Here is a 13723-nt window from a genome sequence, read left to right on the forward strand (position 1 = left end):
ATAAGAGGTAGTTGAAAGCTATCCAATTTATGTTAATGTATCTTGTAGAGGGACATACTTTACTTGTCTCAGTTTCAACCTTTCAACCCTTGCTACCCCACCTCTGTCTGACCCTTAGCTCAGTATTTATATCTTTCCCAGTACTTGTCTCTCTTCTGTAATTAGCACGGATATCTAAACTTCCCATTCTCATTGCACTACAGAGCGAGACAATCTAGACTGCTTGCCTTTGGAGTCAGCTGTGCAGCACATGGCCTACTTCCAACATTCCCCTTCCTGAGGGAATAAAACAGTCCAGAGAAAGTTAAGGACAAAGCAGCTGGCATAACCTAGAGCAAAGGAAGGGTGGAATTAATGTGTTACTGGAAAAAGAGATTGCAAGTTCTGGCTCAGATCTGTTTTCTGTCAATCAACATTTATTTTAACCATCTGCCACTTAATTAAGCTTTATCTTTATTTTCCCTTTTCAGACACTCTTTAACTGCACACTTTTATTTTCTAATCAAACCATCCTTAAGCAATAATCATTTATGCCAACTTTGTTCGAAACAATGTCATTTCTTGTAGTCATGCTCACTACAAAAAGTTGATGATTTATGTAAATTTTGCTTAAGAGCTCTGTCCTGACTTTGTCCATTTTAACACCCACATATCTTTACAACTTCAGTCAGAAAGAATCAACAATATTAATCAATAATTTGAGTTGGTTACAGTGAGTGAAGTCACAAGTATGTCTCAAGGTCCTCCACCCAAATCCTGAGTCAAATCACAGGTAAAGGCATAAAAGTCCCATGCTGATTTGAATGCCTCAAGGCACTAAAGTCATGAAATGAGTCAAAGTCAAATTATTTTAATTTTGAGTTTTAAGTAAGAAATGATCCAGTGTGATCCAATAAATAATTTGAACAGTGTAATTATGCTGTGTGGTTCTCAGTACCTTCCTCCTGTGCCAGCAATACCATAAATCTCCAAGAGAAATCAGAAATCATAAAGGATAGAGAAAATTCCCTACAAGAAGTCTCAGTTGGTTTTTATATTGGAATTTCTGGTTTCAAGCTTCTTGTATATTACCTTGTGATTTTTCATCAACAAACAATACACGTTAAATTCATGCCTTTCTTTGCTAAGTGCATGTCTGCATTCCTGTTCGGGTTACTTCTCTTACCACGCTCCTAATCCAGTACCTGACAAGAGATAATTTTAGCTGCAGCATCAAAAATGGCTCCCCCACGAAATGATTTCTTGGTCTTGCTCCAATCTTAACCTTATTCTTGGGTTATGTGCAGAGAAAACCATTTCTCTTGGGACATATTAACCCTCCCTATGTCCCCGGGAGACATTTTTCAGTTTAGAGTTGACATTAACTGGTGTTGCGAGGGCTGATGGTCCACAGTGCAAGACATATTTTATACGGTATATGGCTTCTACCAACATTAATCTGCGACAGCTTCATACTGCTCATAAGGAGTGGTAAAATTTGCATGAGTGAGTCAGTTTGAACTTAGCTGTGAGCATCTAACGAGACAGGCACACATGGATTTTAGCACACTTAATAAAAATGTAGCAACTGAAAGACAGCATTATAAAAAACATGTAGAAATTGCTTTTTCTCAAAAGCAGTGAAAATATTCTTCCAAGATGTGGAAAACAGGACTACTTAGTGTAGGATCTGTAGATTTGAGAGCAGGAAGTTTTACCTGTAACACTTTGCCTACGACTTCTCGACTAGTTTGCAGTCCCTGGAGGAATGCACGTGCCGCCACAAATGTACGAGTGACCAGTGTCGTCACTTTATGGGGGGCCTCTCCAAAAAGTCGAAGTGTCTCTATTTTCTTTGATACACACTCCTGGTAGTCCTCATCTGTAAGAGGCAAGCATTTGTAAAACTTTATGTATGTGTAAAACCTTCTGTATTCGTAGAGCTTCACATAAAACAAAGATGCATGGAATCCATAGAATATGATTTAAATTGACATCATCTTAGTTTCTCATGCACTCCTTGGAATAACTTTAAAATGACAAAATGATAAACATGCTAAATTGTTTAATTTTCTTATTCAGTTGTAGCTCCAGTTTATAGTTTGGTTCTGTGTCATTAACATAAGACATATTTTGTTTTTCCAACCAGAAAAAAAAAGCAAATAATCAGTTTCAGTCCATGTTGCCATACTGTTGTGAAGTGATTAAAAATAAATTATTTTATGTAAATATTTTATTTTCAAGAACCCTTAAGAAAATATGACTATATAAAACATTCTACCTTATTCTCATCTGATTAGAGCATGTTCTTTCTCATATTTGCTGTGCTCCCTGTATGGCTTTAAACGACAAACAGGAGTTCTTACCTCTTTGTAGCCAATGTTTTACAAAGACCAGGTTTCTGGAGCTTTCTGTTTAATGTCCTTTTATGTTTTTTGGGTGGACTCCCATGCCCAGGTAGGTTTGCAATTGTACTGCTGTTAGCTACTTCTAAGCATTCACCATGCTTTGAGATAAAAACGTATCTTCTTCTATGGCTAAATACTGTTCTTCATTTACCCCAGAATACTGGTAAAGGCAACCTCCTGAGATGTGGGTGATTCATGTTTTATTTAAGATGAAACAAAGCCCCACAAATAATTTTTCTGATAAATATTTTCTCCTTCTGTTTTTGAAAGATTGAATATTAAGAGACATTGTTTTATAACCTAAACTTGATTTTGATTTCTCCACAACTCTATCTCTTAGCTGTATGGTGCATAGATTGAATAGATTGGCCTACGTCATTCATATATGCAGAACACTCCACATCACACACTTTGAAACAACACAAAATAGGGCTTTATTTTCTGAAATAGCTTACCTATTGAACTCTGCTTATTTGCTTGGTAAAAAAGCTTCTCCAGCAACTTGGTCCAGAATTCATTCAACACCTCCTCCAGATTAACACTGGCACTCCGGTAGTAGTCCCTCAAATCCTGGTAAAGATCATGAAAGAGCTGGGAATTTCGGGTGTATAAAAACCCCCATGTTGAAGTGAACGTATCCTGAAGGGTGGCTCTGGACCTATTCATTAAATCATCCATGTAGCCTGAAAAACACAAAAATAGGCACATTTAAGGTACATTGCCATAAGATATAACCTTGTAATTAGCCACTCTGTTCACCAAATCTTTTTAGCTCAGAAAACATCACAACAGATAATGTAATTGGATTGAATTTGATTTGACAGAGAAAACTTATTTGACTATTGAATATAGCTTATTTTATGTGGAGCCATGCTCACACTTTATAATGGCAGAATTGATACCTCTCTTATAAAACCTTTATTTTTATTTTCTGCATTGAAGAATTTTCCAAAATCCTGCAAGTTTCAGAAACGAGTTTCAGAGGCGCTCACACATAAACATCCAATGAAAAACCAACAAAAAATCTCCATGGTCACTGATTACAGGAATAGAATCATATGAAATGAATATAACACCCACATTTAAACGAGCGAAAGTCAATCTCAGCATTCGAGTTACATAAGGATTTAATATGCTAAGCTCATATTGCCCCATCTGTGTAGCATAATTTAAGCACTGGCCTTGTTAGACAGCATATATCAGTTCTGCTTTACCCACTCTTTATTAAAAAGAACCAAAATCTCAACTGCTTTTTGCAACTTCTAAGCATTCACCATGCGTTGAGGTAAAAACCTAAATCCTACTGTGGTTAAATACCATTCTTTACTTACCCCAGAATATTGGTAAAGACAACCTCCTGAGATGTGGGTAATTCATGTTTTATTTCAGATGAAACAAAGCCACACTAATATTTTTTATTAATATTTTTTTTCTTTCCAGAGTCTGCATTTTAATGTTAGTCTGCACCCTGGTGCATAAAAATGTATTAAAAAAAATAACAAAACAAACAATAAACATCTATTTCTAATTTCTCTTGTTTCGATACATGTTCAGAACAATGTCAGTGAACATAATCTGTAGCAATTGTACCAGGTTGGTTACATATAGAACCAACCTGGCTCTATATGTAACTGTCCACTAAACTGAATAAACTGTGCCACCCTTGGAGAATCAGCTGTCACAAGCATTTACAATAATTAATGACTAATTAAGAAGTATTTCACATCACTGTGGAAGAATTTTGGTCTACTCATGCCCCATTACACAGAACTGCTCGGTGGTTAAATCAAAATATTTTTTGTTGCAATCCAGCTGCTCATTTAAACAACAGCAGTGACGAGAGTATCTCAAGAATTTAAAATATAAAAAGTGTTAAAAAAAAAAAAAAAAAAAGCTCAACATCCCCTCAACAAGAACCAAACAGAGAGGCAGCAATCAGCTTCATTGCACCACAAATCTGGAACAAACTTCCAGAAAACTGCATAACAGCTGAAACATTGAGTTTGTTCAAGTCTAAACCTAGCAGTTTAGAGTTGCTTTTGAATCATTATCAATGAAACATTGACCAAACTATTTGATGTGTATTGATGATTTTGGTGATGGCGCTCATCAAAATACATTTTTTTGTTTCTGGTTTTCTCAATTGTTGACTATATGATGCCTTGTATAACTTTATATTTCTGTGTTTTTATGAAGTAAGAAGCAAAGTGCGTGGTTGCTAAAATGTACTATGCAAATAAACTTGATTGATTGAATGCTATTCAGGATTAATTTAATGTTTGTTTAACACAATAAACTGGCAGCTTACTAATGAAAAAACAGGTAGGACCAATTGTACCTATGTTCTAGAAAGAATATACATATAAACATTTTTTTTTTTTTTTGGATACAAACACATTTTAGAAAATGATCCATTTCCTTTTGTCCAGGATGTACACCTCATTGAGTCATTCTTAACTACTTAGTCGACAAACACATTTAGCAGTGAAACCTTTACCCACAGTAGACCACATATTGGCCAAAACAGAGCAATTAACTCCCACTCAGACCGCAGGAAAGAAAAAAAAAAGAAAAAAGAAAAAAAGTTTTATTGTTTACCACTGTGTATTGCATGAAGATGTCATCTGGTTACTTTTAGGTCACTTAGGAAAATAAGATTAAAAGACTTTAGACAAAGAATGCTGACAATTAAGCAACAGCGAGATGATACAACCAAATTAAGAAATTTTTCCAAGACTTGGGAAAAAAAATAAACTTAAAAAAATAAGACTTAAGAAATTCTAAGCAAATACTATAGTTTGGGGCTATTTGAATTGCCAACATCTCCATATGATCTCTGTGGCCAAAGAGAACTTGGAAAATGTCTGATTGCATTTATCCTGTGCATGCAAACACAAACTGAGACACAAGATGGTTTGATATTACATTTATAGAAGAAAGACAAATATGAATTTCCCAGAGGTTATAGAGCTAAAACAAGAATCAATTGCAGCTGTAGGTTAATTATAGGTAAGTATAAATAAACATAGAGCTTTTTTTCATTTGTAAGTGTGTATTTTCTTTTCCTTTGACATCATATTTTCTTTCAAAAAATTTTATTTTGTAAAATTCTGCATTGTGTCAGAGACCAACCACTTGAGCGACATATTTTAAAAATTGGTGCAAGCAGTATTTAATGAGTGTAGAACTGGATAAGGAAAATGCAAAAAGCGACAACCACATTGTTGTCTGAGCATGCATACACACACCGATAAAATGGTAAATGAGGCATGCATCCCCAAATGAATGTCTTCCTGAGATGAGAGTGGAGTTAATGCTTCCATCTATAATCACCCCACACTTCATACCTATGCTCTTTGATATATAAAATACTCATTTTAAGTTTCTTGCTTTTTGCCTCTAAACTTTACCAAATACACATAGATTATCATTTAAAAGACACAAATCTTTTCTTACCACAAAATGACAAGTTTTATGTATGAAAATTCTCAGTTCTAAAAACCACAACTGTCTTTGTACAAATCAATACTGAGCTTTAAATTATAATCAACTCCACATGAACTCTTGTGCATGGTTGCTTTTGTTGTAGTATGTCTGTCTTCAGTATTTCCCACACTTTGAGTTTGAATAATAGGAAAGAAATCTGGGGGGACACACTGGAGGTTGGGGAGAGGCTCTTCAAGCTGCCAAACACTCTACTTAACCCCAAGATTTCTCTCACTTGTAGATATGAACTGCAAGAATGACTCAAAGAAAGATTAATGTAATGGGCCTGTGTACTGGAAATATTTTGCTTAGTCAAAAGTGTTCCAGGATATTCCAAATCTAATGAGCGTGCATTTTATATGTAAATGGTTCACGTCTGAATATGGCAGCTAAGATAACAACCAAAATGAAAATAGAATAAAAATTCAAAAAGACAACAAAGTTTTTAAAAAACTCATACATTTATGCTAATATTAAAGTAACAGACCATGTGGCTATTTCTGAAGAAAATAAGTACTTAGAAAGACATTTACAGTACACATTTCTCAGTATAGAGTTCTATTTTGAAAAAATCAAATTTTTTATTATGCAAACCTATTTTAGACATTTACCATTACACTATCCATATCCTCTTACTGTTCCACGTTACTAAGTCAATCAGTTTATTCTTAACTACTTAGTCAACAAACACACTTAGCACGCTACTGTAAAAGCAAGAACATTCTTTCCTTGTATTTCAACATGCATTTTTTCCAAATTATTACCATATTTCTACCAGTAGTTCAGCTTTGTTCTCTACACTCAACTGGATGGAGATTGCTGGAGAAGTTATTTTTTTAATGTATGAAAATAAGAACTGCAGTAATTGTTACTACTGCATAATAGTTATCTTAAAGCCAAAATACACCCTCATCTAAACATACCGAAGATTGTCCTACTATTGCGAGGACAACACAAGAATAAACATGACAGGCCAAACCAAATGTTGTCTCTGTCCTGTACTGTCTATGGGCAAATGGCTTTCTGGGAGCCATTAGACTGCTTGTGAGTCTGACTGACTCTCCACCAATGATAACACTTATCACCAACACACTATGCCCCAGGAACACTGCTAAAACCTCAGAGAGAATTTAGTTACTATTAAAAGGTGCCCTACATTAAACAAGCCAACACATCACATAATGCATGCCATTTATCACAAGCTCTCAATGGAAGCCTTTATTCCTTTTTGTTGTCCCTCTCAAAACATTCTCTGGCTGGCATAATGCACCGTTTACTAAGACCTTATAATTCAACTTCCCATCTGGTTCCCTTTTGCAACATCTTTTTTTCTGTTGTTGTTATCTGTTATCTGTAACATTCACACAATTGCTTATTCTCATCATTTTTGTTTTTTTCTCTCTTTCTTTTTATCTTAATTTGCTTTCCACGTCTTGCCCCAGTTTCCCTCTTCCTTACATAGGTACTTCTCTTTCCATGTTTCAGTTGTTCATTTCATCATTTTGTATTCCCAAGGTGCCATCACAACTGAAGAGCAAAAGTGTATTTGCCATAATTGGGTCAGTGTATGCTGTGTCCTCATGGACGTGATTTGCATGCAGATAAAATGAGTCAATCAAGCTTTATGATAGTAGTTGATCACCTGGTCTTTTTCTGACATTAGCAAAGGTGACCCCAAAAGCAGAAAGTTCTAATTTTTTAGGAAGACTACTGGAATGGTTTAGCCTTTTCTTATGTTACATAGAGATTAATGACAGCATCAGTATGCCTACATTCATTCATTTGGAGCATAACAGAAGGGAGTTCTTGATACAATCCTAAGTATGGACTGGTTTTGGCTTCCCAACTAAACTTTACTCCTTTGAATGGTGTACTCTTTGATTTTATAATGTCATCAAGCTTTGGGCTCCAGTTTTAAAAAATCAGGAGCCTGACTTGAAAAACCACATTAAGGGCCATGCATATGTAGGGACGGTCCTAGCCTGTTGACACGATGGTCGACAGGCTAGAAAATACGTCTACAAATATTTAAAAAGTTAAAAAAGTAGTTTAAACCAAGATTTAGATTGCTGAAATAGCATAAAGTGTTCCTTTAGCTGATTATTGAGAAGTCTAGAAATAATTCCAATAATAAAACATATTTTTTTAATCCCCCCCAAACATCCATTGTTTTGTTTTATTTTGAGAGATGCTTCTCTCATTTTCCTTTGAATACAAACATTTTGCCTAAATAAAAATAATTTACACCTAAATTCAACATAAGACTGAAGTTGGTTGGCATGTTTCACATATTTCCAGTTTATTGCTCTTTAACTCAAAGCAAGTCATATGAGCACATTAAAAACAATAGGGCAAGCAGAGACGTGCGGGGTTGTTTGCAGAATGCTTCCATGCTTTGTCATAACTATAACTGCACAAAGGGTGTCAGATACTTGCTTTGTTAACATGGATCTCTCACTTGCACCTAGCACTGAAACAAGCAAACAATATTATTTTAATTTCAAATGCATTTGAGCAGTGAAGGAGGAATGCAACAGAAACACAGACACAAGCATGTATACACACACGTATGCATACACACACAAACACACCTTCTCTTCAAAAATCCAAAAATCACTAAAGCCAGTATTTGGCCAAATGCCTTATATTAGGTTTTGGGCTTTTGTCTGACATACCTGGCTATTGATATAGAAGACTGGACATTAGAAACTGAAAAAAAAAAAAAAATGCATATAAAACATATTTGCATGTTCACTTTTACAGAGTGTACAAATTTAATGCCCAAAGCCATCTGCATGTGAACATACTGGTCCTTTAATCTGTGGCTTTGCTGGTGCTTCTTCCAAAGTTCCTGGACTCAAAAACCCTAGCCATACTGAGTTGGAACAGTAACACCCTGCACTTAGCCACATGGCGCTAGTTAGCCCACACCCTGCTAAATACAGCCAGATGTGCAGGAATAGAAATATGGTACAATATCACTGCGTGTTTTTCTAGTCATATGAAAGAAAAAAAAGTTATTTGTTTAAAACTATTCTTACCCAACATCGTTTTTTTTTTCTGGCTTCGCCAAATGAACATGACACTTATAAAAGGAACAGCCATTAGTCAACAACAACACATGTTCAACTGTTGGCTGAAACAGATGCAACTGGTTTCCTGTACAATCTTAGCCTATCACAAAAGAGAGTGTCCTTAACAAGAAGCAGTGTGACTGCCAAACTGTCATTTAAATATCAAAAATATAATATATCACAGTCTATTTAACTCCTGTCTATGGCTCAGCTCTTTCTAGAAACACAGACTACAGTAGATAATGTTCAGATATTTGCCTGAACAATAAGGACGTTAGTCAAACTGACAGGCTTCCGCTGAGAACAACACTGAAAATACCCTGTTAACCACTGTCTAAGAAAAAAGACAGTGTGGAACAGCCAAGCCACAGGAGCTCTAAGGTCTCCACATATTCAGAGAGAACACAGCAACTCCCTTTTCTTGATCTTGGGTCTTATGTGTGCCACATGCCTGTTTTCAGCCAAAGCCCCTGATTGTGCTATAACTGCTGACAGAAACTCCTCAAACTCATAATTCCACAAAGGGTCACTCAATATATTAACGTTAATCAGGTCCAGTTTTTTCTCTCTTAAAAACAGGAAGTGTGTGTCATATAGGGTATGGATGATGGCATTTTATATGAATCCAGTGTTCGATGGAGAATGCCGACAGATATGAGATGGACATTTTTTGTGGATAAAAATGTAGATTTTAAATTCATCTGTGGCCACTCTTTCATATTTTTGTGACAGAGATGTTTGGATATGAAAAATGTAAATCTATGATAAATATATCAACCAATATAAGGTAAATTGGACTTTTTCAAGGAGTTACTAATGGGCAATGTAATAACAGCCCTTTTTTTAATAAATTAGAGAAGTAAATTTACTGATTTGACAAACGGCATTTAATTTGTACCAGCTCCCAATACAAACATCTCAAAATTAACGTGCTTCACATTAGCTGGAAAAGCGTGCTCAAGAGACATCTCCAACTTCAAGTCTTACAAATAGGAAGCTTCCAAGTCTGTATGGCTGGCAACGTCATTAAATACAAAATTATTTTTACTCATGTAAGATAATACACCCCAAAACCCAGATAAACAACTACTTAACACACTTTAAACTTCCCTGCAAACTCCCAAGGCCTAAGGCAGAGAATAGGAGATTAAAGCTTGTAGCGGCATTTGTGATGAACATGAAAGAACAAATTTATTATCTTTCTGTTTCAAATCAAAAGCAGTTATCATAAACTTGCACCTACTTGTTTGTCAAGGCTCTGAACAAAATGATCCCCAAATGACCTTTGAGGCAAAGCATGCAAAGGTTGTTCTTATATGTCAACCTTTATTTTTTTGTCTTAGATTTTTTTTATTTATTAAAAAAATAATATAAAACATGTAGCAATGAGTGCTGCTTAAATATGAGTTTTGTTAGATTTTTGCTTTTTGCTGGTTACTGTTTTGCTAAATAACGTGTTTAACCAAACAATGGGACATTTTGAGAACTCCTGGAAGACAAACTTTGAATAAAACTGCATATCTCTGACAGGTTCTTGGCCTGCACATACTATTGTGTAGTTCTGCTTTGGTGCAGTGACAGTATCCCTTTGGCACTGCAGCTCAGTGCTGAGAGTAAAAAGAAAGGGTCAGGAGAAAGAAGGGCACAAAGTCATGGAAGAAAAGCAAACAAGTCTCACTCAGCCACTAATCACTGTGCTCTGAAAAGGTCAGACAAACTAGTCAAGCTCAGCTCTAGCCAACAGAGCTATTGTCACAAACTGTCTAAGAGTAAGAAGTGGAGCAGAAAAAGCATCCTTCCATTAACTGGAGCAAGTCATTGGAGACATATAATTACCTTGTTGCATCAATCTTCAACAATGAAAATTACTTTTTCATACATTTTGAGTACAACCATCCGTATCCCTTTTGGACTGGATATGGATGTTACTATACAGGACACTGGCCTATTCATCAATTGGCTCTGTGTTGTTATAGGTTTAATTTTTACTCAAGTCTTACTAATGCCGGAGTAATGTCTCATTTCATTATGTTGTATGATGTTAATTCTCAAAGCCTCTTACATAGTATGTACGAGTCGAAACATCACGCACCATCACCACTGCTCATAGATTAAGTACTAACAGTGGTGGCAGAAAGCTTGTCAAGTCACTCTACAACTAAATAATTTTGTACACTACAATACATTCCTAGATTTGGTGACAACAGTTGCATTCCTATGAACATTTGTGTTCTAACTTTTTACTGATGACAAAGCATTAAGAAGGCAGTAAAACAGTAATTTGTTGAACATAAAAATTGCTTGAAAAATATCTGGCCTGTTAGTTTAGGCTATGATTGACACCAGAACCTTGACAATGCAATAGTGGGAACACTGTGAGGTGTTTTTTGAGCCATACTGCATAATAAGTGAACTGCAGGAGGATCCTTCCACTTTTACAATTCACTGAAATAATTTTCCCTTTTGCTCTCGGTTATTATATTTTGGAGACAATATTATCTCTCTCCAGGGAGTGAAAAACATTTTATCTGGTCATGCCCTTTCTGAATATATAAAGAGATGCATCATATGGAATGCTTTGCAGCTGCTTGCAGTTATTGTGAATCCTTATACTCACCATTGAAGGTGTTGTAACTGTATGAAAGTGAGCTCTGTAAGGGTCGCTTAGCTTCTTTGAGAAGTCCTTCCGTCTCCCTGCGGCTGAGCATAGCCAGATTGTCCTCCATCTCGATGGTGCAGCAGGTGTAACCCTGGGGACAAATGCGCAGGTGCTCCCCTGGCAGAGGGACAGTGCAAGAAGTGGAGAAGTAAGAAAAAGAAAGAACAAAGATAAAATCAGAAAATTAGCATTAAAATGAAAAATTTGCATGATGCCTAGCTGTCATGTGAAAAAAAAATCTATTCAAACTGATTGCAACTGACGTTTCTATGGTAGTGCTGCATGCAGGTATAAAATGTGTCATTTAATATGGAAACATGAGGTGGATGAAATAGTCCATCCATCCATTTTCTGAGCACCCTTCTCCTTAACGGGTCGGGAGGTACCGGTGCCTATCTCCAGCTGTGTTCCGGGCGAGAGGCGGGGTACACCCTGGACAGGTCGCCAGTCTGTCGCAGGGATGAAATAGTCATGTCTACATATTGGTAATTTGTCACTTTCAAGTTTTATAATAGATTCCTATAAAGTGCCTCTGAATATCATAAGGAACACCATACTGGAAATTAATTGTCCAAGAAGATATTTGAAAGTTTTATGTATGATCACATCAGAAAAGGGGTTTCTTCGAGGGGGAAAAAATTAAGAAATTATGACTTTCCACAAAAGAAAACTGTAAAAAAAAAAAAAAAAAAAAAAAAAAAAAATCAATCCAATATTTGTATGGAATAACAAATGTACAATATTATAAATGCTCCAAAGGGAAACGATTAATAATATTGTCAGGGCCTTGGTTTGTTTTTAGTTGTTTTTGGGTTTTGATTTATTTCTTTTAGCTTCATTATTATTCTGTGTTCTGTTTTACTTTAGTTCAGTTCTTTCTTAGTGAATCTAGTTCATGTTTATTTCTTGTGTCTAATTATTACACCTTACTCTAGTTTTGTTAGGTTCCTTATCTCTACTCATTCTTTAGTGTTAGTTTTATTTACCATTTACCCAGTTTGTATACTCTCCCTTGCCTCCTGTGCTATTTTAGCTCTCTCTTTCCGTCTCCTCTGCCTGCCTTTGGCTCTCTACCCTCACACCTGCAACCTGTTTCTAATTAGCCATCTGTTCCTTGTTCTATAATCAAGCTCCCCAGTAAATGTACTCATTCTGAGACACTGCTTGATGAATCCTCCCATTCAATTTACTAGCTTTTTGTTCCTGGTTCCTGGTTTTGAGAGGTTTTATATACTAAATACTGCTTGTAATGCAGGTTACTTTACTACTATTCTGATTACATTATTCATCATTATCCATCCATCTAACAGTGAATGACATTTAGGTGTATTGTGACCTAACCTCTCACTAAAGATCTTTCAAAAACATGCATAAATGCCTATTGCCTGCCCTTTTGTATCAAGTCTAGCTTATATTCCTCTGAAATCCCATTGGGCAGTGTTGAAGGTCATGGCTTTGCCTAAATTGGAAGTCCTATAAATTCACACAAATGTATATTTTCCCACTTACATATACAGACTAAGATTTTTCCATGAATGTTGACTTTAGTCTTGGTTGTTACTATGCAAAAACATTCTACACAAGTGAGATCAATAGTGGTGTAAACAGTACATTTACTTCATTGAAAGATGGATGAGGTTTAATAACAGGTCGAATAAAAAGCTAAGTCTGACAAGTTCAGGAGCAAGTTCAAGGCTTTGTGTAATCAGAGCTTTTCCACTGGGTGTACTCATCTAACACCGTTATGAAACTTGAAACATTTAATTAATGTGTCAGCTCACATCAGATTTACTTTGTTTGCAGAAAGACACATGTACATTTGGTAAACACACATAAGTGCCTGATTAATGGTTTAACTTGTCGAAGCTGTAATTATTATCCACCTGGCTGAACATTTGGTAAAACTCTCTAGGCTTGATTTGATGAGACATCATTGTTACAAATTCTTCTGCCATCCCTTTTCATGCCTGAAACTTGCTCATAGAATAAGAAGGTATTTCTGTTTCATTGTTCTATAAATTAATCAGTGTGCCTTCACCATTTCACAAGGGTACCAAAATAGGGGGGGCATTGGAACCCCTCCACTTTATGGCCCTGTCCAGAAAAAAAGTCTTGTT

The 13723-nt window shown here is 35.8% G+C and overlaps 1 protein-coding gene across 1 annotated transcript in view; it reads right to left on the bottom strand.

The window, feature by feature from the left end:
• The window catches only part of gpc1b (glypican 1b), a 60828-nt gene that overhangs the window by 14545 nt on the left and 32560 nt on the right, over positions 1-13723 (bottom strand). Inside the window, exons 4-6 of the mRNA XM_055033104.1 lie at positions 11565-11723; positions 2843-3070; positions 1698-1861 (exon numbers count right to left, since the gene is read on the bottom strand). Of these exons, the coding sequence (XP_054889079.1) occupies positions 1698-1861; positions 2843-3070; positions 11565-11723 (551 nt within the window). The remainder of the gene's footprint in view (positions 1-1697; positions 1862-2842; positions 3071-11564; positions 11724-13723) is intronic.

The sequence above is a fragment of the Poeciliopsis prolifica genome, unplaced genomic scaffold, assembly GCF_027474105.1.
Source record: "Poeciliopsis prolifica strain line A6 unplaced genomic scaffold, Auburn_PproV2 SCAFFOLD008, whole genome shotgun sequence".
Taxonomy (NCBI): domain Eukaryota; kingdom Metazoa; phylum Chordata; class Actinopteri; order Cyprinodontiformes; family Poeciliidae; genus Poeciliopsis; species Poeciliopsis prolifica.